The sequence below is a fragment of the Myxine glutinosa genome, chromosome 12 (assembly GCF_964187855.1).
Source record: "Myxine glutinosa chromosome 12, kmMyxGlut1.1, whole genome shotgun sequence".
In the NCBI taxonomy this organism is placed as follows: Eukaryota; Metazoa; Chordata; class Myxini; order Myxiniformes; family Myxinidae; genus Myxine; species Myxine glutinosa.
In genome coordinates, this window is record NC_136272.1 from 106,016,358 (window position 1) to 106,043,583 (window position 27,226).

The 27,226-nt window shown below is 44.0% G+C and overlaps 1 protein-coding gene across 1 annotated transcript in view; it reads left to right on the top strand.

The window, feature by feature from the left end:
- The window catches only part of TMEM131 (transmembrane protein 131), a gene marked incomplete at its 5' end in the record, with an annotated part of 190,748 nt that overhangs the window by 41,587 nt on the left and 121,935 nt on the right, over positions 1 to 27,226 (top strand). Inside the window, 5 exon segments of the mRNA XM_078766170.1 lie at positions 9,451 to 9,574; positions 9,915 to 10,031; positions 17,153 to 17,275; positions 23,950 to 24,030; positions 24,290 to 24,434. Of these exon segments, the coding sequence (XP_078622296.1) occupies positions 9,451 to 9,574; positions 9,915 to 10,031; positions 17,153 to 17,275; positions 23,950 to 24,030; positions 24,290 to 24,434 (590 nt within the window).

Below are 27,226 nucleotides of genomic sequence, written 5' to 3' on the forward strand. Positions count from 1 at the left end.
AACGATCTGCAAGATTCAACACCGTTCATTCCATTATGAAGGAGGATTTGGGCTTCAGGAGAATCTCAGCGAAGTTCGTACCAAAGCTGCTAACGATTGAGCAGAAGCAACTCCGTTTGGAGATCGCACAGGACATGCTGGAGACTGTGAACAGCGATCACTGGCGATGAGTCCTGGGTTTATGGGTACGACCCAGAAACCAAGTTGCAGTTTTGATGCAAGTTTGATGAAACACAAAATTTGATGCAGTAGCGTTGTTCAAGTTTTTCCGTCATTTTGTCAAAAACGAAAATCCGACGGCACTCACTTACATGTCCTCACTCATCGGCGGTCTGCCGTCGAATGACAGCTTCTGCAGGTGTGAAAAAATTCACGCGTATGCATTAGGATCGCCTACATACGTGCACCAATCAACGCCTCCCTAGCTTCTTTTTTTTTACGCACGAAAAATAAAGGTCGGATACTTTTTGAACACACTACGTACATCTCATGATGATCATATGGCTTAACAATTAATGGTCATTGTTTAGAGCTTTAACTGCTTGTAAACTCTTGAAACTCAGGCTATACCGATGTAAGATACAAGCAGGGTTACCAATGCTGATAAGAATGTTGATCCTTTGCTTGGCACAGGTTAGTTGTTTCGTCAGAGGACACTCAAGCACTTCCTGAATAATGGAGATGATTACCATGTGGACTTGAAATGTCCACCAGTAAATAAAGTTTGATGGGAATGCAGGCTAATGCATTTCTCTAAAGTTTGTTCTCTTTCAGCAGATTCTCTGGGGTCCTTGTCACAGTGAAATTGAGTATTGCATTGAGGAAGTTTGCATCGGAGGTTTTTCTTGAACTAAATAAGTATTTGGATATCATTCCAAGTTCTCCAAATAAATCACAAAAAAAATAAATAAATAAATGAATGCATTAAATTATGTGCTTTTTTTTTTCTTTTCTTTTTTTGTATACTGAATCGAGGCTCGTGAAAGAGCTAACATTTATTTCACAAACAAATCAACCAGACAAACAAAATATACAAAAGAGGGAGCGGAAGACAAGATGGGGAGAGAAGGGGAAGCACACAACCACAACATTTGAGAGCAGGGAGAAGTGTGGGAGGGAGAGGGCTTGGGGGCAGGAGGCGTGGGAAGGGGAGGGGGGGTATACAACACAAGGGGACCGAAATTAGCGGGGGTAGAAAAGATCAAGGTTTTGGATGGGGGAGGATAAGAGATGGTGGTGAACAGCTGTTTTAAAGACCTGGAGGGTGGAGTGGGATTAAAGAGAGTGAGGGAGTTTGTTCCAGAGGTGGGAGAAAAGAGGAATGAAGGAGTGAAGGTGAGCAGAAAGTCTTGATTTTGGCAGTTTAACCATAAGAGGGTTGCAGGCAGATCTTGTGCGACCTGTAGGAATATTTGGGGGACAGAGCCCAGAGAGAGCTGGGGGGGCAAGGCCAGAGAGGAGTCGGTAGAAGACGGAAAGACCACCAACCTGCCTGCGGTGAGTGAGTGAAAGGCCCTTGGAGTTAGCTTCATCGCGGGAGATTCCAATGATTCTGAACGCTTTGGTTTCAACAGCGTGAAGACGAGCTAGGTGTGAGGCAGGAGCACCAGACCAGAGGGGAGAGCAGTATTCTTTCGAGCTGCGGATGAAAGCCTTGTATGTGGTGAGGAGCTCAGGTGTGCCAAGGAAGGACTTCGCACGACGGAGGATGCCCAGTCGGCGACTGGCTTTGGAGGCCAGATTTGAAATGTGGTTTTCCCAGGAAAGATCATGGCAAATAGTGAGACCCAAAAGCTTGAGTGACAGAACTTCTTGGAGAGGATTATTCAGAAAGTGGATGGGAGGGTTTTCCAGTCGGTCTTTTCAGAGAGACATCGTAAGAGTGTGAGATTTATCAGGATTGAAAGACATGTTCAATTTGTTTGCCCAGTCTGTGATTTTGTCCAGGTCTGCAGAGAGTGAGGAGGCTGCAGACTGCCGATCTGAGGGATGAGGAATAGAGCGACAGAGAGTAGAGTCGTCAGCAAAGAGATAGAGAGGATTTTCAAGAGAGTCAGAGAGATCATTGATGAAGACCAGAAAAAGCACAGGGCCCAGAACACTACCTTGGGGAACTCCAGCCTGAACAGGAAGAGGAGATGAGAGAAACCCATTCAGGGCCACACGTTGACTACGACCAGAGAGGAAGTCCGCCAGCCATGCGTGGAGATTTCCATGGATACCAAAGGAGGAGAGTTTGGTGAGCAGAGCAGGGTGCCAGACCGTATCGAAGGCACGTGAAATGTCAAGGGAGACGGCTCTAATTTCCTCTTTGGCGTTGAGGACCTCCATCCATTGTTGAGAAAGCAGAAGCAGCATGTCCAGAGTAGAGTGACCAGGTCTGAAACCAAATTGATGATCAGAGATCAAGCCATTGGAGAAGAGGAAAGATTTCATATCTGAAGCAATGATGGATTCCATGACTTTGCTGATAATTGGGAGAAGGCTGATTGGTCTGTAGTTGCTGGGATCTGTTTTTGCACCTTTTTTGTGCAAAGCGGTGATGTTGGCTGATTTCCAAGCAGATGGCAGATGACCTTGAGCAAAAGAGAGGGTGAAGAGAACAGAAAGAGGGAGTGAAAGAGCAGAAGAACATGATTTTAGGACCCGTGGGCTGATGCCGTCAGGACCAGTTGCAGAATCAGAGTCGAGGGTTGACAGAAACTTTTCCACCTTGTCAGGAGGAAAGGACACAGAAGAAAGGACACAGTGCTGGCTATATTCTATTGGTAAAGCTTTTCTTGCATCAGAAAGGAATTTCCTTCCGGTCGTTGGTACAAGGATTCCTCGAGAGGCGTGTATTGGAACCTAAACAGTACAGTTGTGGCCAAAAATATTGGCACCCTTGCACTTTAAAAAAAAAAATGGACCATTTCTTCCAGGAAATTGTTGAAATTTTAAAATATTTTGGTATCAACATATGTGTTTCTTTGTTTTGCAGTGGAACAAAAGAAAAAAAGCTGAAAAATTACTAAATCTTTAGGCCCGGAAAATGGCCCGGACAATATTATTGGCACCTTTTACAAGTTGTTAGAAATAATTGGATTTCAAGTCGGCGATTCTCCTTTACTTTGGAATTGAACTCACCTGTGGTGAGTTGCAAGTGCCTGCAATATAAAAATCGCTCATTCAACCAGTTTGAATGCAGAAAAGGAGTCATTTTGCTGTTTTGTGTCACTGTGTGTACCGCAATGAGCATGGACAAAATAAAGAAAACCAGAGAATTGTCTGAGGAGATCAGACACAAGATTGTAGCCAAGCATGGACAATGTCAAGGCTACAAGTCCATCTCCAGAGATCTTGTTGTTCCTGTGTCCACGGTACGCAATGTTATCAGGAAGTTTAAGGTCCATGGCACTGTATCCAACCTCCCTGGACGTGGCCGCAAAAGAAAACTTCATTGAAGATTGCAGTGAAGGATTGTTCGAATGATGGAGAAAGCACCTCGATCAACTGCCAAACAGATTCAAGCTGACCTTCAGACACCAGGTACGACAGTTTCAACTCGCACTATCTGTCGCCATCTCAATGAAAGGGAATTCTATGATAGGAGACCCAGGAGGACCCCACTGCTGCGAGAGAGAGAGAGACATAAAGCCCGACTGGGGTTTGCCACAACACACCTGAACAAGCCAAAATCCTTCAGTGAGAATGTCCTGTGGACAGATTTGACCAAATTGGAGCTTTTTGGTAAAGCACATCATCTCTATATTTACATGAAACAAAATATAGCCTTCTAAGAAAAGAACACCTTCCCTGCAGTCAATCATGGAGGAGGTTCAATTATGTTTTGGGGTTGCTGTGCTGCCTCTGGCACTGGGTGCCTTGAATGTGTGCATGGCATCATGAAATCAGGAGATTACCAAGGCATTTTGGAGTGAAATGTTCAACCCAGTGTCAGAAAGCTGGGTCTCCGTCGAAGGTCATGGGTCTTGAAGCAGGACAATGACCCCAAACGCACTTCAAAAAAACACCCAGGAATGGTTCCAGACAAAACGCTGGACTGTTCTGAAGTGGCCAGCAATGAGTCCAGATTGAAATCCCATTGAACACCTGTGGGGAGATCTGAAAACAGCAGTTGGGAGAAGGCACCCTTCAAGTCTGGGAGAACTGGAGCAGTTTGCCCAAGAAGAGTGGGGAAAACTGCTCGTGCAGAGGTGTAGGAAGCTTATTCATGGCTATAAGAAGTGCTTGAATGCAGTTATTTTGTCCAAAGTCTGTGCTACCAAATATGAAGTCCAGAGTGTCAATAATTTTGTCAATGTCATTTCTTTTTATTTTCTGATTTGAAAGGATATATTAAGTTCTGAATCAAAAACAAAGGTTCTGTAATATTAAGAGTGAAATAAAGAATTGTGGAGAGCAAATACTTTTGTCCATTTCAACTTATTTTTAGAAAATTTTAAAAGTTATTTGTAAAAAGTGCAGGGGTGCAAATATTTTTGGCCATGACTGGATATACAACACTCGCGTTAAATTGGACTGAAAATGAATACCTACCATGTACAATAACGATGTCGTGCTAATAAAGTGCTTAGTCCAAGGTTAATGAACCTTTTGTAATGTACCATTGTATTTGAGATATGTGATGTATGGGTTTACTGATGGATAATCGTACTCTGGCAGGAGAAACCCACCCTTTAATAGTCGCGTACATCACGAAAACAATTGGCTGCTTTTGCTCTTCTCTTAACCTTTTTTTCTTTGTCTGTTTACCTTTTGATTCATTCATTTTCCACAACTCTGTTGTGCGGCTGGAAATCAATTATTAGCTTTATGGTTATGGTTGCCCTTTGGTGCCGAAGGTGGCCATTCACATGGGATGTGCCAACACCTGGGTAAACGGTCACGCAAAAATGTAAGTACACCCCATGTAAAGTTTTGACTTTTTCAACATATTTCAACATACAGCTATTTGATCTTCATTTCAACAATATTGATAGATAAAGGTGATATAATATAACAAATATCATGAAACATTTACATTTTGTAGTCCATTGTATAGTTTAAATAAACATAAATGCAAATTTCGCATGTGGAAAAAGTAAGTACACCCTAACATGCATCACTACTTCAAATACCTAAAATTAGAATGAGGTGCACCAGCTCAGGTGCAAATGATTAGAACATTGTTGGAGAGGATCTTGGAGGAACCTGTCTTATTTAAACCTCAGACATTTAGTTTGGTTTGCTCTTTATTGGTGAAGTATGCGGCGTCACCATGCCGAGAACAAAAGAGCTCTCTGAGGCCTTCAGAAAGAAGGTTATAGATGCCTACGAGTCTGGGAAGGGATTTAACAAATCTCCAAACAATTTGATATTCAATAATTTGACTGTCCGGAAGATCATCTACAAGTGCAGAAGATTCCAAACAACTGCCAACTTCTTCAGGCCAGGCCACCCCAGCAAGTTCAGCCCGAGAGCAGACCGCAAGATGCTGAAAGAAGTCTCGAAGAACCCCAGAATGTCATCACGGGACCTACAGGTAGCTTTTGCCACTGTTGATGTCAACGTGCACTAGTCTACCATTAGAAAGAGGCTGCACAAATTTGATCTACATGGGAGGTGTGCCAGGAGGAAACCTTTGCTGTCCAGAAAGAACATCAGGGCAAGACTAAAGTTTGCCAATGAACACCTTGGCAAAGACCAGTACTTCTGGAACAATGTTCTCTGGACAGATGAGTCAAAGGTAGAGCTATTTGGCCACAGTACCAGAAGACATGTTTGGCGAAAACCAAAGACAGCATTTGACCACAAGAACCTGATACCAACTGTAAAGCATGTTGGTGGAAATATTATGGCTTGGGGCAGCTTTGCTGCATCAGGGCCTGGGCAGCTCACCGTCATAGAATCCACGATGAATTCTTCATTGTACCAGAGGGTGCTTGAGGATAATGTTAGGCCATCTGTCGGAAAGTTGAAGCTCAACCGAAGGTGGACCTTGCAACATGACAATGACCCGAAACATACCAGTAAATCCACCAAGGAATGGCTGAAAAGAAAGAAATGGAGGGTTCTGGAATGGCCATGTCAAAGCCCGGTGCTAAATCCCATCGAGATGTTGTGGGATTTGAAACGAGCTGTGCATGCAAGAAACACCTCAAACATCGCACAGCTGAAAGAAGTCTGCATGGAGGAGTGGGCAAAAATTTCTCCCAGTCGATGTCAGAGACTGGTAGACAGTTATAAGAAACGCCTACTTGAGGTTGTTTCTGCCAAAGGGGGCAATACCACCTATTAGAGCCAAGGGTGTACTTACCTTTAGCACAGAGGGAAATGGCATCTGTTAATTTTTTGTTGAATAAATTATTGCAAAGTCAATTTTTCATTGTTTTTTGTTCAATTAGATCACCTTTATCTATAGATACTGTTTAAATGAAGATCAAATATTGATATGTCCACATATGTTAAAAAGATAAAAAAACATTTCATGGGGTGTGCTTACTTTTTTCACATGCGAAATTTGCATTTATGTTTATTTAAATTATACAATGGACTACAAAATGTAAATGTTTCATGATATTTGTTATATTATATCACCTTCATCTATCAATATTGTTGGAATGAAGATCAAATAGCTGTATGTTGAAATATGTTGAAAAAGTCAAAACTTTACATGGGGTGTACTTACTTTTTCACGTGACTGTATGAGCTGCATCACCCGCACACAGCAACCACACTCTTGAGATGGCAAGCGTTATAACTTTGTTTCAAAGGAATATTTTGTCAATGTGATATATCTGGTTTGTATTGATCAATATCCGGTTTTCCATAACAATAATTCATCAATTTAACCGGTTTATATGAATTTATCCGGTTTATATTGCACTCCGCTCCTTTCCTATTCCATCTCCAGGCGCTGCATGATGTCATCACAGGGCACCGAAGGGGTCTGGTGATGACTCGCGCCAAAAGGGAGTACTCGGTTTTCACTCTGTTTGTTTGTTTTCTTTTTTCTTTATTGTTTTCTTGTTTGTCTGGAGGATATCTCAGCAATCCTTTGAGCTAGGAAGCTGCAATTTGGCCACAATGGTGAGCATGTGCTTTAGCAAAAACAGTATTTTTAAAAATGTTTTTTTATTAATCAATTAATTGATAAATTATTCAATAAATTATAAAAATTACTTCATAAATTACCCTTATCTGGGCAATATCTCAGGCACCTTTTGAGATAGCTGATATTTGGACATCACAGTGACCAATTAATTTGGCTATAAAGGGTATTTTGGATTTATTGATGTCAATTAATTGATTACTTATTTAACTTTTTTGATGAATGAATTTTCAAAAAGTTACAGATTTGGATGAAGCATTAGTGATTTTGGTGTGCTATTATGCAATTGACTAAGAAATTAATTATTCTATGATTATTATTTATTTATTTTAATTACACAATTGATCAATCCATTGTTGTGCACTGCTCCCTCCCAATTCCGTCTCCTTTAGCTGCATTGCGGCATTGCCGGCCACCCAAGGTGCCCAGCAATATCGTGTGCTGGAGGATATGTTATTTATTTATTTGGCACAGTGGCGGTGCGCTTTGAATATAGGACTTGTTTATATTAATTTTAGTCTTCAATCCATATCCAATTTCAAAGTAGACCCAGAAGAACAGACTACTTGCTACCTGTGGCATGGAACAGGAGTGTGTAATTTGTTCAGGCTGCTGTGATGTTGCCTCACCTTTTTGCGAAAGACGAGGTGGAATCTTTAAAGTCCACTAACGAATACAAACAAGCAGACGAGACACCTGGCTCGACATCCATCCGATGGGCCCTATCCAGAACTGTCTGCGACCCTCCAATCCATTCCCAATACGACATCTCCAATGCAAGTGCTCGGTGGATTTGTCTGGCCAGTCTTTGAAGTGTGCTCCAAAGAGGTATCTGTGAGTGTGTACAAATGAGGAGCAGAGCTACGTTTGGAAATTTATTCGACTACCTGTAATTTCCCAGCGATTATCCCAAATTGCCTGTATGACCTTGCTTGCGATACGGAAGGGTGTTCTTCGGAATAGTGCCATTCCGTGTTTGCACATGCGTGCAAGTCAATAGAAAGATTGCCATCACTGAATGTATGGCACACTCGTGAAGGCAGTTAGTTGGAAGGTGGCATCACGATTCTGGATGCTGTCGTTGTACTTGTACTACAGTCATAAAGAACTGCCTCGTCACTGCAAGAACCGTGGTTTTATGCACCTGATGCTAGATATACTGAACTGGCCTTTTTCGGCAATTTAACCTGTCATTGTTAACTTATGAATCCAATTGTTGTTTTTTTTCATCGCCGGAGGCATTATGTTTGCAGGTTGTCTGGCTGTCCGTCCGTGCAATAACGATGCAAAGATTAACTGATTAGATTTTGGCATCAAGAGGTCAGAGGTGTTGTCCAGTAAATTTGTGATGCTTGAGAACTGAAGGGATTCAAATAAAACTTAGAACAACAAGTAACAAGGATGTAATAATGTGGGTGGAGGCATATCGATCGACGTTGTGACGTTGAAGAGTGCCGTTCTAGTTTCTTGTTTTGCGATGCTTCATTTATGATCAAATATTGCTCATGATCATACGCCAGATTTATTTCTTAATTGCGGCTTATTCTTCCTGTTGTAAACAGCTTTGGCAATGGACCACTTATCCGTGTACTGTTTGGTCTCTGTAGAATAATGTCCCAATCGAACTGCTTGTGCTCCATTGTGAGAGTTGAATGGTTATTATAGGATTACAGATTGATGGGATTTGCTTGATGGACTGGAGGAGTATTTAAAAAAGAAAGTGCAATTAAAGATGAAGTCATTCATTTGGGATTATTGCACGGTCTTACTGTTCTGATTTGTCTTTTTTCTTCTTTTTATTTCTCTCCCCCCTTTTTTTTTTCCAACCACGATGACCTTTAAGCCTAGTTTATTTACACCTGTAAGATCTATAAATAATTAGGAGTGTATAATGTCATGTCGTACAACAGCTGGCTTGGTGCGAGTTGCAGGCACCGAGTTTGATTCAAAAGCGATTTGTACACATGGGCAAACACAGCCTTGTTATTTTTCGGCTTCTCTCATCTCGTACATTGATTGCATACCTGGCAATCATTTTATTCTTTGAAAACCCGAATTATCCTATCGGTTTGTGTGATGCTCTGCTGCAAACGTGGATTCGCACGATCTGCTTTTGCACCGATCTGGGAGCAGTTGTAAATATTGTGCCAGAATTTGCTCAAAGCAGCTTGTATTTCTTTTGATTTTGACGTTTTCACTTTCCTTCTTTATTTCTTGCCTTTCTTTCTTCTTTTCCACCCCTTGAACTTGAGAAATAAAAATTTTCACCTTTGGTTAAACCAAATTGTGCCTCAGGGTTGTAAACATTGCCATGGTTTGCTTTGCTGAATGCACCACGTGATTTGTGTGCCCTGCAGGCCGGTGGGTATGCCAAAATTGGAGAGTGTGCATTTACATAACCCCAGTGCAGATGAGACGGTAACGCTGCTGTCAATATATGCCACCACATCACATTTCCATGCGTCCTTTTTTCAAAATCGGGTAAGGCTTATTTTTTTCTTCTTCATTTTTACAATGATTTGCAGCTTGAAGAAAAATGGAAAATAATAAAGGTGGCTTTTCTTGCTCGCATGCTTTGAGAAAATGGAGGTGTTTTGTCTTTTTGGGCCGGTTGATTTATCGAGTCACACTGTATGAATTTGGATGTGTTGCGACTATTTAATTACACCCTTTGTTTGCACCTTCCTTTGTAAATGACATCACCTTCTCATGAGAAGATTGCACTGTACTTTGAGCGTGGCTGTGGTTATAATACAACTCGGTTATAATAAACGAACGAGCATTCGTCGCATGCTTTATTAACCTTTTCCCTCCCATCTAGGTAATCCCACCTGGAGGAAATACGTCGTTTGACGTCGTGTTTCTTGCTCGAGTGGTCGGGAATGTTGAGAATACATTATTTATTAATACGTCCAGACACGGGGCGTTTACATACCAGGTGTGTGAGGTTAAGTATATAACACGTACACGCTCCCTAGTTCACATTCTTTAATGACAGGTGCACGATAGCTTGAGTGACTTGCTTGGAAAGAATAAAAGAAATAACCATTTTGCCTCGATAACCTTCATGTTACACACTTTTTATATGATACTGAATCTTATTAGTCCCCTCCTGGTGTACACCGGAGGGGACTATAGGTTTGCACTCCGTCCCTCCGTCTGTCAGTCTGTCCGTCTGTCAGTTCGTCACGCAAAGAACAGCTTTCCGGACTTTTTTTTTCTAAAGTCTTCATGCTAATGATTTCAAACTTGGTACATGGTTTCCTTATGATAAGTTACAGATCAAGTTCGAACTTCACGACGTTTCGATCATTTTTGACAACGTTATGGCACTTTGAACTTTGGTAATTTCCCCAACAGTTTTCCGGATGACAGATTGCCGGTAGGGGACATGTATTGCAGCGCAATACTCAGAATGCTTGTTTGTTTTTGACCCTCATAGTTTTTTTTTGTTTTAAACAATTTCCCACCGCTTTGCATTGCATGGTCTAGTCTTTGATAATTTGTTCTCGAGCAGGGATGGCTCTTGCTGATGCATCATGGTCGTTTTTTTTAATGGAGGAAAAGTCTTGCTTTTATTATTTGTGTTTGTGTTAACTTGTTGTTCAAAGCTAAACAACCACTGTGATTAATAAACTGCATTTGAGTTGGATATATATATATATATATATATATATATATATATATATATATATATATATATATATATATATATATATATATATATATACACAGTGGAACCTTGACTTACGAGTGCCCCAACTTACGAGTTTTTCGAGATACGAGCCGTCGCTCGGGCGGTTTATTGCTTTGAGATGCGAGCCGAGATCTGAGTTACGAGCTTTCGCCACCCGGTCACGTGGTTATCTTGCCGTGCAAGTACAGTATCTCTGTCGTATAGCGCTGCATTTTTGTTTTCGCATGTTGGTTATTTTGAGTTTACGCCGCCAGGTGGGTTCCGGTCACGTGGTTATCTTGCCGTGCAAGTACAGTATCTCTGCCGTCAACTTGTTCAGAGTGCCGGCGATAGCTCGCCTTCTCTTTGTGGAAAACACGGTACTGAGAAGAAGAAGAAGAGGATGATGTGCTTGGATATAAAACACGCAATCGTCGAAAAACATGAGCGAGGTGTCGAGGAGGACGTATATAACGGCAGAGGAGAAGAGCATGCCAGGCCACAACTTGTGGATATAAAACACGCAATCGTCGTGTTTTATATAAAACTTGTGCTTGGATATAAAACACGCAATCGTCGAAAAACATGAGCGAGGTGCCGAGGAGGACGTATATAACGGCAGAGGAGAGGAGCATGCCAGGCCACAGCTTGTTCAGAGTGCCGGCGATAGCTCGCCTTCTCTTTGTGGAAAACACGGTGAGATCCTTAACATCCAACAACTAATGGGACGCAAACGGGGCGCCCAGTTTAGCGGTACACACATTGATGAATCACCCTGCCTGTGATTCACCCATGACAGGTTATAGCTGGGTCGGGATTCAAACCCAGGCTGGACAGTTTAGACTTTAGAGTCAAGTGTGCGTACCTCCAGTCCAGGCCATCCTGCCAACTTGTATGCTGCATACAGGTGAAATATAAAGCGCGAGATATTTTTATATATACTGTATATTTAAAAAAAAATTGGTGTGGTTTTTGGCGGGCTGGAACGGATTAATAGCATTTCAATGCATTTTAATGGGGAAATTTGATTTGAGAAACGAGCAATTTGAGTTACGAGCTCGGTCACAGAACGAATTAAACTCGTAAGTCAAGGTTCCACTGTGTGTGTATATATATATATATATATATATATATATATATATATATATATATATATATATATATATATATATATATATATATATATATATATATATATATATAGTTGCGGTTTTGAGTTTTGTACAATAAAGGTTAAATTACCCCCTCATAGTTAGTCACATTACAACATGTAGCCTCGCGATAGTTCAGTTATTCCATAGTATGTGTGAGCATAGTCCTTTTCCTGTGTTAGTTTTCCATTGAGTAGAATAATGAGAGTAGGTCCTTTTCATACTTCCGTTGCCTTATGCCTCCTACGCCTCCTTGTGCTGCCTTTGGCTTTTTGGCGTGAATTAACACGAGGCAGGCCTGGAGGGTCGAGTCGGGACCGAATGAGGGCGGCGAAGAAGCTGACGGTAAGCGCAAGCCGCCAATCAGGGCTCAAAGGGGGTGGCTGCGGCAAAGCGTCACAGGGCGTGGTTGGAACGTTCGAGAGAGAGCTCAGGGCGTGTCCATATAACCCGGCGTGCAAAGCCCCCAGGAGCAGAGGAGCGTCGAGCAGTTGGCATTTGAAGAGCGCAGCAGAGCAACAGTTCGGAGCATGAGTTGAGTGCGGAGAGGTTCAAGTATTGATGAGAGTTACGAGATCGGAGAAAGCCACGCATGAACCAAGATAAGCGCTCGTATCAAAGTGGCGCTCGGTTGAGCTTAAGGCCAAGCCTATATTGCATTGGGTTACGCGAGTGATAGCGCGCTGGTTACTAAACGCACTGTAGAACCGCCCAGCCGCGCTGAGAGACGCGTACATTTCTTTCCTGCCTCATTTGCTGCCTTTTGTTGGGGAGACGTGCTGCGAGGACCCTTTTCCACCACCTGTTTGCCATCTTCGCGGGACGGGCTGGGACCGTGGAGAGCACGCCGGGCCGCCGTTCCTGGACGACCAAAGCAGCGCATGGACACCATTCTGCCTGCAATTTCCCTGTGTTAGTGCGATCGTGTCTGGGTTATTATAAGATTGATTAAGGTCTGCTCTGTGTCTGCTTTCTACGGCTTGTACATAAGTGTAAATAATAATTAAACTGTGTTATTCCTTTTATTCGACCGTCTTGTGTTTTCCATCATTGACTAAGCGTGGTACGAATAGAACCGCTCTAATCGGGGTCCAATATTAACGGTGACTGCATGGACCACGTGGTACGCAATCCGCTCGGTGTACTCAAATTACACGTGGCTCGTGCGAGGCTTGGTTCCCCGCTTCCGTGGTGGCGCAGGTATTTAGGTACGAGCGAGACTTGGTCCCGAAACCCTACCTTGCGTTTGCCCGGAAGAGGTGTTTCAAGTCTCGGTTACGCCAGGCCCAGAAAGAACAAGGGGCTTAATCCCCCCTTGGTAAGGGTAGGAAGGGCGGCGGAAAACCGTACCAATATATATTTGTTTTTTTGTATTTTTTGTATGCAAGATCGAGGCTAGTGAAAGAGCTAACATTAATCGCAAAAAAAAAAAAAAACCGGACACATACAACATAAACCAAGCATTCTGACTATTGCGCTGCAATACATGTCCCCTACCAAAGTTCAAAGTGCCATAACTTTGTCAAAAATGATCGAATATGCAAATTTATGCACTGTTGATGCTCGTTTTCAAACTTGATCTGAGGTATGCTGACACACGTGTCTCATGCCTCGCCTCGTTGATAAGCCCGCAAGGTCGCTCCGTGGAGCGGCCTGCACGTATTGCACTGTGTGAATTATATAAATGATTACCAACTCACGGTCTGAGGTACTGGCGATTCAAGAGATATCCATTTTTTTATATTTATATTTTCGTTTAATTAACGATATCTGCCAAACCACGTGCCCTATCACAAATTCCAAAATGACATTTTAGTGCTGAACAGATTTGTGAAGTTTCCCCTCGATTGGATCAAAAATGAGGGAGGAGCTCGGTTTTAAAGGTTCATGCTGAAAAACGTCATAACTCTGAAACCATGCGACGCATGACGTCATGCTCGCTGACTTTTTTGTTCGTCATGGGTATGCGATTTTGCCTGCAAAGTTTGGCCTCGATCTGTTCAGCCGTTGCAGAGAAAAAGGGGTTTTTGTGTTTTCACGAAAAACAATATGGCGGCCGAACCACGTGCCCTGTGACGTCATAATTACCATTAAAATATTCTACAGACCGAGTCCCCCCTACGGTGAAAATTTGATATCAATCGGTCCTATTATTGCAGAGAAAATCTTTTTTAAAGGAAATTAAAACTTAAAATGGCACTGAGTTGAGGATCAACAGAATTATCAGAATTCCCAAAGTGCAAAGTGCCATAACTTTGTCAAAAATGATCGAAACGTCATGAAGTTCGAACTTGATCTGTAACTTATCATGAGGAAACCATGTACCAAGTTTGAAATCATTAGCATTAAGAGTTTAGAAAAAATGTCTGGAAAACTGTTCTTTGCGTGACGGACGGACTGACGGACTGACGGACTGACGGCGTGCAAACATATAGTCCCCTCCGGTGTAAACCGGTAGGGGACTAATAAGGGGAGCGGTAGACAAGATAGGGAGAGAGGGGGAAGCACACAAACACACCATTTGAGAGCAGGGACATCGGGAGATCTGTGTGAGGGAGAGTGCGTGGGCGGGAGAGGGGTTTGGGGGGGGGGGGGGGGGGGTGGGTGGGAGAAGTATAAAACACATGGACACTGCAAGGACTTCCAGGAAAGAAGTTGGTATTTCGAAAAAGTGGATCTGGGGTGAATTAACGTGGGTAGAAGAGATCAAGGTTTTGGATGGGGGAAGATAAGAGATGGTGGTGAACCTGTAGCATACTTATGCATACTGAAGACGTGTAGCATACTTATGAGTGGCACTTTGCACACATGTAAGCGGCATGCTAACAGCAAACCTTGGTGCTTATAACTATTATTTATTTATTTTTCCTATGTGATCAAATGTGTTTTTATATTGCGGTCACCATTTTTCATTATTATAGTCCTTATTTTTGAGTACGGGATTTTTTTTGATAAAAATACCCCCGGTACAGGATTAATTTGGCATTTTGGTACGGGAATGCAACCACGTACCGACGATCTATTTCTAGGTATAGTCGATGACGTGTAGTAACGTCATCCGTACTCAAAGGTTTAAGTGTCATCTGCCCTGTGGCAGGCCTAAGTACTGCCAAAGTGGCTTGCACTCCAAGGGAATGCACTGGATTATTTTTGTTACAGCCTTCCCACATTGGTCTACTCCTTTTATTTTCTTTATTTATTTTTCTCCTTTTATCGCCGATACACAGTTTACCATCTGTCTGCCATCAAATGTGAGCACATGGGATAGCCAGCTCAAGGTTTTCTTTTGAAGCATGGTGCAGTCATTGATGCAATGCATTGCCTGTAAAGTGCTTGTGGACATTTTAAAATTTGGCGAACAAAAAAGTCAGCGAGCATGACGTCATGCGTCACATGGTTTCAGAGTTATGACGTTTTTAAGCATGAACCTTTAAAACCGAGCCGCTCCCTCATTTTTGATCCAATCGAGGGGAAACTTCACAGATCTGTTCAGCATGTCAGTCTACTAAAATGTCCTTTTGGAATTTGCGATGGGGCATGTGGTTTGGCAGATATCGTTAAACGAAAATATTTTAAAAATGGATATCTCTTGTTTATTCTCGACTTCTCCTCAAGCCGCACCGCGCTCCCTCAGCCTCGTCTGCGAACGTCAAAAGCGTGACACAGTGCGCGCTTTCGGGAGGGGCGAAGCCAAGCTGAGCTCTATATATACACGCATCGATCATTGAACGTGTACCGGAAAATATAATAAATTACTGCTATTTAGCGACTCGAAAGGTTCCTTATCAACAACTTATTTTGTTGTGCTTCTGCTGACCTGTCTGCAAGGTGTATAAATCGAAGTCCCGAGTGCGAATCACAGGTGAGCCCGTCCTGAGGTAATTAGCGATTGGGAACGATTCAGAACCTGTGGGTAAATACCCCAACAATACCCCCAAAATACCCCCAATAGTAATTTCCCCAACAGTTTTCCAGACGTCAGACTGCCGGTAGGGGACATGTATTGCAGCACAATACTCAGAATGCTTGTTGAACTAGCAACAGTACCCGCCCTACGGGCGGGGCTTCAATTGGGAAGCCCAAATGAAAAGGTAAAATATCAGAAATTGAAGGCTTTTTTATTTTAAACGATTCATATAAACATCCGTTGAATCGCATCACACGCAAATCATCAAAATCTAAACAGTACATGGCTAAACAGTACATGGACGATCACGTACCACGTACGTCTCGCTCGCTCTCATGTTGTCCCGATAATGATCCTTCCGCAGGTTCACCGACGGAAACCTTGTTACGACTCCTCTAGACAGTCAAGTTCGCTCATCTTTTCGGTGCACCGGCACGAGCCGAGAACGGCCCGTGCAGGGGCTGATCCGAGGATCTCATCAAACCGTCCGATCGGTAGTAGCGACGGGCGGTGTGTACAAAGGGCAGGGACTTAATCAACGCGAGCTGATGACTCGCGCTTACTGGGAATTCCTCGTTCGTGGGACATTGTCTCAAGTCCCAGTCCCCATCACGGATGGGGCTCAGCGGTTTACCCGAGCCTGACGGCGAAGGGCAAGGTACACGCTGGCCCGTCCAGTGTAGCGCGCGTGCGGCCCCGGACATCGAAGGGCATTAAACGTTCATTAAACATTAAACGTTCATTAAAGGATTACGAAACGAAAAAAAATTACGAAATTACGTTCACACCGTCACGTCAAACACTACCGTGAACACATACATCGTCACAACATCGTCACAATGAACGTTATGCGAACGCGAATGTTATGCGAGAGTCCAAACCTGAGAATGCTGGAGACCAAAGCTGAAATTGGGAAAACTAAATAGCCTATTTTACTCCTGGAGATCCCAGGATTACCCACCCAAAATATCTTTGCGATCGGTTCAGCAGTTTTTACGGTACCTTCGAACAGACAGACCGACATTTGGTGAATTATAGTAAGATGGATGAATGCTTCATGGATAAATTAGGGTGGGGTGTGTGTATAAAATGCTTGATGGGGTGCGTGGATCGTTCAGCAGTTACTTCATGCAAGGGTTGTAACATCAAGTGTAATTTTATTACCTGACTTTTATTTCAGCACAAAGTGCTGCAGGAAATACAAAACCCAATCGTGTTTTTGCAAGTTCGTCAAATGCGAAACTAATTTTGACATCTGAAATGTACATCTATTAATGGCATCAAGCTTGATTGGTGGAACAAACTGTGCACTGTATCTCCACTAGGTTTTTGGGGTTGGTGTTCCAAACCCGTATAGGCTGCGGCCATTCCTTGGTGCTCGAGTGCCTGTAAACAGCAGCTTCTCTCCACTAATCAACATGCACAACCCTCACAGCAAGCCCCTGCAGGTACCGTTGTGTGCTTTCCACCCGCCACTCATGCCATCACACGATGCTTATGTTGATATCAGATTTTTATAGGGGTTCAAAGGAAGTGATCTGTGCAACTTTGTTTGTGGATTGTTGACAGGGCATGATGCCACATGACATCTTCTACAAATGGCTTGTCAACTTTGTAGGTTTTTCTGCAGAAATACATTAGCGTTAGCAACACCTTGATATGTGCAGACGTTCTTTGCCAATTGGGAATTATTTCCAAGCAATTACAATCACCACTCTACTATTTGCATATCAACTAACCGCAAATGGCAAGTATCCGCATATAATCGGCACTCGCAGATCCCTTTGGGATAATACCCAATCATGAGAGTGTGAGCGTTCCCCAATAACACAACCAATCTGCTTTGGTGGCATTTGGCACATCGTTACAAAACATCACCCACGCTCACTTCCTACATTACACCTGCACGGGCCACTTGTCATTTTGCCTCTTTACCCTTCACGTTTAAGAGTTGTGGAGCCCAAGCGTTAGCATGATACTGCTACACCATCGTCTCGTGCTTCAAAGCCATTGAGGAAGTGTATTATGCTAACGATAGATGACAAACTCGAACTTATAAGATGGCTTGAGAATGGTGAAAGTGCAGCATCAGTTGCTGAATCTGTTTGCATCAGCCAACTGTGTACGATGTGCACAAACAAAAACAGGAAAAACTAAAAACGACACTCAGAGCGCATACCTACGCCAGGCTGAACAGTTTTCGCTTTGTATCCATTGATGGGGAGTATCTGGATCCGGACTTAAACCAAAATATAATCGGATTGTTCTTCTCACGTACCCAACTCATCCACCAGGTTTTGTCACAACTCGTCCACAACCTTTTGAGATATCATGCTATATATAACTTGGCCTTATCTCTCAATCGTGAGGAATCACTTGAGGCCAAGTAAAAGAAATTAATTGTTTCTTGTCTGGCTTTTCAAAAAATGTAGGGGTCGCCTTACTATTGGATATTTTTTCCAAGATGGCCACCACATTGTGATGTCTACCCAGACTAAAACAGAAGCACTACCACTAACACACATCCCATATACCATTTTAAAATGACGCCTGGTCATATTCCTGATACGTCAACATTTACTACAGCAGTAGCACTGCACTGTGCACTTGTATTACTGAACTGGTACTAGATATATGCTTGGGTGAAACTAGAAGGAAAAAAACATAAAGGAAAGTACTCCTTTGCACAGGAGTGATTCATGTGTGAGCATGCTCCCCTGGAGAATTTTGCAAAATTGATGTCAAAATATGTATTTTGGAGGGTGATCTTGTCCAAATTGTAACAAAAATAATAATAAGAACCTTGGGCCGAATCTCGCGCTTCACCAGTGCGCGTGCGCGAATTTACGTCACGTCGGCAGCGAGAAGGGGTTCCCCAACACGAACCAATCAGGAACTGCCACGTCACACTTATATGATCTCAGAATTCCTGTGACAGGAATTCGCGTTACACTGGCTGGAAGTCATTCGCTAGAGGCGCTTCCTCAGCGCTAAAAAACTATGCAAATTAGAAGTGGTATTTGGGGGAATTTTTATTTTATTTCACCTGAACATCCATTGCTGGGAAGATTATTTTTCAGTCAGTACATCATTTTACTATTATAAATGAAATTATTTCTGAATAGCGCATACCTTTCCTGGACTGTTAATACACGAGTGGGCCTGTTGGTCCAACTTTTCATTGGTCTTCACGGCCTTGGAGCATGCCTACCTGTTGTAGTACTCGAGCATTAACTTACCTTTCACCAAACCAAGATATGCTTAGGCCAGGTTGTGAGGGACGGGTGGGGCGGGGAGGGGGGTAGTGGGGCGTGGGGTATTATACGCTCGTTATTATTGTTAATATTATTAGTATTAATTTATAAATGCTTTGTTACAGTGTTATTATTGTTTTTAATTTTTTTGTAACTAAAATGCCATGCCGTGGAAGGACCTATTGAGCTGCTCCATACACTTTAACATGGCGCGTGTTTAGAAACGTGGGAATTCTGGTTTTTCTAGACTTGATTATCCAAATCAACTCTGGAAATCGTGACGATCATTTTCGTGTATCACATTCCACATCAGAAAACTCCTATATAACTCCACAAAAAAACATACTACAAACAGACGCTCACTCACAAAGACGCAGACGCACGCACGCGCACACACAGATGCGCGCACGCGCACACACAGACGTGCGCACACACAGACACGCGCATACACAGACGTGCACACGCACGCACACGGACGCACGCACATGCACACACGGATGCGCGCACACACGGATGCGCGCACGCACACACACGGACGCACGCACGCACACGGACGCGCACACGGACGCGCGCATGCACACAGACGCGCGCACGCTGCACGCACACACACAGACGCGCGCACGCTGCACGCACACACACAGACGCGCGCACACTGCACGCACACACACAGACGCGCGCACGCTGCACGCACACACACAGACGCGCGCACGCTGCACGCACACACACAGACGCGCGCACGCTGCACGCACACACACAGACGCGCGCACGCTGCACGCACACACACAGACGCGCGCACGCTGCACGCACACACACAGACGCGCGCACGCTGCACGCACACACACAGACGCGCGCACGCTGCACGCACAGACGCGCGCACGCACACACAGACGCGCGCACGCACACACAGACGCGCGCACGCACACACACAGACGCGCGCACGCACACACACAGACGCGCGCACGCACACGCAGACGCGCGCATGCACACACGCAGATGCGCGCACGCACACACACAGACTCGCGCACGCACACACACAGACGCGCGCGCGCACACACACAGACACGTGCGCGCACACACAGACGCGCGCGCGCACACACAGACGCGCGCGCGCACACACAGACGCGCGCGCGCACACACAGACGCGCGCGCGCACACACACAGACGCGCGCGCGCACACACACAGACGCGCGCGCGCACACACACAGACGCACGCGCGCACACACACAGACGCGCGCGCGCACACACACAGACGCGCGCGCGCACACACACAGACGCGCGCGCGCACACACACAGACGCGCGCGCGCACACACACAGACGCGCGCGCACACAGACGCGCGCGCACACAGACGCGCGCGCACAGACGCGCGCGCACACACAGACGCGCGCGCACACACAGACGCGCGCGCACACACAGACGCGCGCGCGCACACAGACGCGCGCGCGCACACAGACGCGCGCGCGCACACACGCGCGCGCACACACAGACGCGCGCGCACACACAGACGCATGCACGCGCACACACACACACAGACGCATGCACGCGCACACACACACACAGACGCATGCACGCGCACACACACACAGACGCATGCACGCGCACACACACACACAGACGCATGCACGCGCACACACACACACAGACGCATGCACGCGCACACACACACACACAGACGCATGCACGCGCTCACACACACACACAGACGCATGCACGCGCACACACACACACACAGACGCATGCACGCGCACACACACACACACAGACGCATGCACGCGCACACACACACACAGACGCATGCACGCGCACACACACACACAGACGCATGCACGCGCACACACACACACATTAAATTAATTGTACAGTATCGGTTGTTTCTAAACTTAAATATAAATAATTTGAAGGATTGCTATAAATGATGTAAATCATTGATGATGTTAATGAAGTTAATGATGATGTTAATGAAGTTAATGAAGATGTTAATTGATGATGTTAATGAAGATGTAAATGAAGTTAATGAAGATGATGTTAATGAAGTTAATCAATGATGTTAATCATAACGCGTGACTGCTATAAATGATGCGTACGCACACGCACACAAAGACGCACGCATGCGCACACACACACATTTAATTAATTGTACAGTATCGGTTGTTCCTAAACTTAAATATAAATAATTTGAAGGATTGCTATAAATGATGTTAATTTCACAACATTCCATATTCAACTTTATTTAAATTGTAAACCTCAAACATAGTTTCTCCACCTAAAGCAAGAAAATGCCTCACCTAAAGAAAATGCACCACCACCAAGAAAATGCACCACCACCAAGAAAATGCTCCACCTAAAGCAATGAAAATGCAGTTTCTCCACCTAAAGCAAGAAAAATGAAAAGCTCATGTGTTGCACTCAGAAATGCACACACACAGAGAAATACACACACACACACACACACAGATAAATACACACACACACACACACACACACACACACACACACACACACACACACACACACACACACACACACACACACACACACACATACACACACAAATACAAACCTCATAGTATAGATAGGAAAATAAAAAGAAACTTACCTTTGTCAAAGGTAGAAACACGTTGGTAAAGGATCTCAAAGATGGTTAAATACCACAAATAATTCGTAAAACACCATAGATGCACTTCACGTCACAGATACAAGCTAAAAGTTGCACGACGCCAAAAGCAGAAGCACCAACCTCACAGATCATGTGATATTTTCAACGAAAGAAAGTAATTCGTAAACTCATTAATCATGTGAAATAAAAATAAAAATGCTTAGATTTGTCAAAGGAATCGGTGCTGATCTTATTTATTATTTAATCATCTTTGAAATCAAAAGTTGAGAAAAACTCAGGAAGCACGTGACGTAACAAAAAGCAGGAAGCACACAAAGCTTTGAAAATGACGTGAAGTGAAGACATCACAGATAACTCACGCAATAGCACTGCAGATTAGAAACCATCACTCAGCTAATCACGTGTTAATTACGTTCACACTAATTATAACTATAGCTTGGGTCTAGCAGAACCGGCTCATGTAAAGTCAGGTGTAGCTTTAAAAAAAGAATTTTTTTAATTTTTTTATTTCTTAGATCTGAAGGGGAAAAAATTATAGGACAAATATTTGTCACCACCTATTAGGAGCATACATGGAATGTCATGCAAATAAATATTTCCATAAAAAGTTATAGCACAAAAATCATGCCGAGTCTCCCGGACCCATGTTAATTACATGGGCCACCTCGGGTTAATTACAAATCCACAGAGAGGTTAAATTGGTAATGTTCGATACGAAACTCCAACAATGAATGCTATTTCCATATTTACCAACATAGATGATGTTCTGTTCTCCTGCAGACAGATGTTCTCCTGCCTTGCAGACATCTGATCACGGTAACATGCTTGCAAGCTTTTGTACCTGGATAACTTCGACATGAATCTACACAGTTAAAAAACAATCAGCATATCAGAATAGCACCTCAATTCCCAAAAATCGCTGCATGCTTTTCTGATTATGAAAATATGGGAACCTCAGTATGGGTCATTACAAAAATACGGAGTTCCTTCCATATTGTACAGAAGGAGTTTCACCCATGTATATGCAGACTTACACTATTGACCTGAGCTGTCTGTTAGTTGGTGTCAATGGGCGATCCCTGGTTGAACTCTCCATTTGCAAATTCGTTGAAAATATACCTGAGAGTTTGAGATCCGTTGAACACCATGCGAGTGAACCATGACTTCAAAAACTTTCTTGCCAGCCTTCCGGATGTATACACAAATGAAGACCAATGTAAGACCTAGGTCGTTGAAAATATACCCCAGTAATTTGTCAGCTCAATTAAAGCTACCGAGAAAGTTAGTTGAGATCGATAGCATGCTACGCTAGAGCTTGCTAGTTAGCTAACCTAACTGTAAATGTTATGTATGTGCATGCACGTCTCGAAAATCACATTCGATGAGTGTGCGGTGCGGCGTGAGAAATCGTACTTGGACGAGATTTATTTAATTTGCGTGAACGTTAAGCCTACATGGGCCGCAAAATAATGATTGGTCTGGATTCTAGACTCGAGCGACGAAAATAAAAGAATATTTATTTTATCTTTAGTTTTAGATCTGGAGAAAAAATAGTAAATATTAAAAAAAAATTGGCGTTTATCAAAGAAGCAGGTGGTGATGAGAAATGAATAAATTATTTTACTTGGTCTAAAAAATTAAAAAGTTATCGTATCTGGATCCGGATTCAGATCTTCACCATATTCTAATCGATTCGTCCTTGTCATGCACCCAACCTGTTCATTAAGTTTCATCCGAATTGGTGAATAACTTTTTGAGACATCGTACTTTATATCCTTTTTTGGGTCTTATCTCTCTTTGGTGAAGAATCACTTAAAATATTCTTGTATTTGGATCTGTGTCTGAATCTTTACCAATATCTAATCATTTCAGCCCTGTCACACACCCAACCTGCCCCCTGAATGTTGTCCAAATCTGTCCACAACTTTAAAAAAAAAGATATCCTGTTCAGAGACAGACAGGAGTCAAAACATAATCTCCGCCCAGCTTCGTTTACGGCGGTAACAAACTCCACACATTTTATGCCGATCTTGCTGCCAGGTAAAAATATTTCAAGGTTCTTTGAAAATACTGTTCCTCAGTAAAAAAAAAAAGCTCTCTTGAATATGAGTATTATTACTGAAGAACAGTATTTTCATTGCGGACGTTAAGTTTCCGCAAGAAAACAACTATCTTCATAAGCAAAAGAGTGGACTCGTGAAGATAGTATAGTGCACTGCATTTTATGTATTTCATTTTTGCTTTGGCTTCAGGTGGTGGAAATATATTCCACTGGAGGAGATTTGCATCTCGAGTTGCCAACCGGGCAGGCTGAAGGGCCACGGAAGCTTTGGGTAAGGCCCTCAGGATTTTGTGCATACATTTTCCGTTCAGTTGTTTGGCTAATGTGATGCACCCCACTCCTTTGACGCTCTTCTATTTGTCACCTTCCCGCACCTCACAAAATGTTTGTTTCTCTATTATTCTGACTGCATAGCTTTTATTTTGCTCACCGGATTAACTTTGTTTATGTAACACCTGCTAAAGATATGTTATTCATGCATCTAAGTGTCACTGTCATGTCTTCTAATTGCCATTTTTCCGACGATGCAGGAGATTCCTCCGTTTGAAACCAAAGCGGTTATGCGGGCGAGTTTCATATCCAGGGAACCACACAATCACACAGCTTTCATCCGCATTAAAACTAATGACAGTGACGATTACCTCATCTTGCCCATGGAGGTGGAGGTCACGACAGGTATGGTATTTCAAAAATCTCTGGTCGCTGTTTTAAATTTTTTTATTATTATTTAGTTATACCCTTACATGCGTGTGCACGCTCATGTTGTGATGTATATTTCAAAGAATGCTGTCGATTTTTGAAACGTTACACCAAAAAAAACAATAAATATTCAGAAGAAATAATGGTCCAGGCATTCTCTTTTTTGTTTTTCTTTTTCAGGATTTGAGGATTGTTTTGGAGCTTCAACACACACGCACGCACGCGCGCACACACACACACACACACACACACACACACACACACACACACACACACACGCACATGCACACACACACACACACACCCTTCAGCAAGCATTCACACCCCTTGACCTGTTTCACATTTTGTTGTGTTACAGCCTGAATTTAAAATGGGTTATATTGAGATTTTTTTGTCACTGATCTACACATAATATCCCATAGTGTCAAAGTGGAATTTTTTTTTTTTGTTAATTTTTTTTTGTACAAAATGATCAAAAAATTAAAAGCTGAAATGTCTTGAGTCAATAAGTATTCAACCCCTTTGCTATAACACCCGAAATTGAGCTCAGGTGCATCCAATTTCAATTCATCATCCTTGAGGTCTCTACAACTTGATTGGAGTCCACCTGTGGCCAATTCAATTGATTGGACATGATTTAGAAAGAAACACACATATATATTGTTACAGACACGACTTTGATGTTAAAGTGGGCCGAGCGGAATGGCCGTCGTGTCCGCACAAATTACCCGACTATACTCGACGTTGACGAAGTCGCGCGATGCTGGCTCAATAAGAAAAAGAAGACACCCGGCTGGATTACAATAACACAATACGACACCAGGGGTTCAGTTCTCAAGACCTCCGGAGGAGGTTATATTAAGGCGGAAGGTTAGATTACAACTACAAGAGGGACAGCATAGAAAGACAAGCACTTAGACACAATCTTATATTATTCCCAACAGACGACAGGTAAACAGGACAACGGCTGACTCACACGGGGATTGATGCAAAGGACAGGCGGGTAGCGATGGCTCCAGGTGCACCTGGGCTCAGGGCAGAATCGACCCGGTTCGGTCCGGTCCAAAGATGCGGGGAGGTATCGTCGCGCTGGGGGTGGCGGTGGCTTCCTCTGCTCTCCGTAGTTCAGGCGCATCTGACGTCACATCCGGCGCGTGGCCGCGTATATCCGGCGGGGAGTGACACGCCCTCGGCTCGTTAGCTCCGCCTCGTGGAATCGGCACGTTGCTTCTCATTGGGTGCGTGCGGGGGGTTTACCAGGCTCCGCCCTTGACGAGGAGCTGACAAGGAGCCCCTTCGTGGTAACCCCGTGGAGCGCGTGGTCAATGGCGCTAATCGAGCCGGTGTGAGGACGCATCCTCCCCCGCTCCGCCGCCATCTCCTCTGTTGTTGTTGTAATTGTTGGGGAAGAAGATGGAAGGAGGTATGGGAAAGGTCCTAAACTCACTACTGATGCCATATAATCACATTCTGGTGCAACGAAGAGTCATAATTAATGGAGACGAGGCCTTAACTGACATAGACTAAGAATAACTAGCAAGATGTCCGAAAGTTGTCTACGTGTGGTGCGGTGGACCTGGGCACGACATTTAATGGGGGAATAAGGGGAAGGTCGGCTCTACTGATTGTTATTTACATGCAATGGGACTAGGGAATGGGGGATTGGGGAAAGTTGGGGAGTATTGGAGAAAATAGGGGAATATTTACAAGCGGATATGGAGGCCAAATTCCATATTCGCAACAATATATATATATATATATATATATATATATATTTATATATATATATATATATATTGTTACGGACACGACTTAGATGTTGCTTGACCGAGCGGAATGGCCGCCGTGTTCGCACAGTTTACCCGATTACACTCGAACGTTGGCCGAATCGCGCTATGCTAAATCAATGAAGGAAAGGACACAACGGCTGGGATTAAGGCAACGACACAAGGGGTACAGTTCTCAAGACCTCCGGAGGAGGATATAATATTGGTTATGCAGAACGGTTAGATTACACGGCAAGAGGTAAAGCACAGCAAGATGGGCACTTAGACACAGTCTTATCTTAATTCCTGACAGACCACAGACAAACGGGACAAGACTGACTTACACGGGGATTGATGGCAGGGGAGGGCAGGCAGTCGATAGCTCAAGGTGCACCTTGGCTCAGGGGCAGAATCGACCCGGTCCGGTCCAGAGAGGCGGGGAGGTATTTCTCAGCGCTAGGAGGTGGCGTCCTTTCTTCTCCAAGCTGAGGCGCATCTGACGTCACCTCCGTCTTCCTGCGCATGTCCAGCGGGGAGTGACACGCCCTCGGCTCGTTAGCTCCGCCCCAGATGGAATCGGTCCGCCGCTTCTTATTGGGTGCGGGGGGTTACCGGGCTCCGCCCTTGACGAGGAGCTGACAGTGAGCCCCTGCGTGGTAACCCCGTCGGAGCACATGTTCAATGGCGGCTAACCAAGCCGGAGTGAGGACGCACACTCCCCGCGCCGCCGCGGCCGCCGCCGCCGCCGCTGTTGTTGTTGTTGGTGTTGTTGTTCCATGAGGAAGAGATGCGGGGAGGTATTGGGAGGTCCTAAACTTACTAACGGTGCCATACAATCACATTCTGGTGCAACGAAGAGTCAGAATTAATGGAAACGAGTCCTTAACTGACATAGACTAAGAATAACTAGCAAGATGTCCTATAGTTGTCTACGTGAGATGCGGTGAACCTGGGCACGACATTTAATGGGGGAAAAAGGGGAAGGTCGGGGCTACAGAGTGT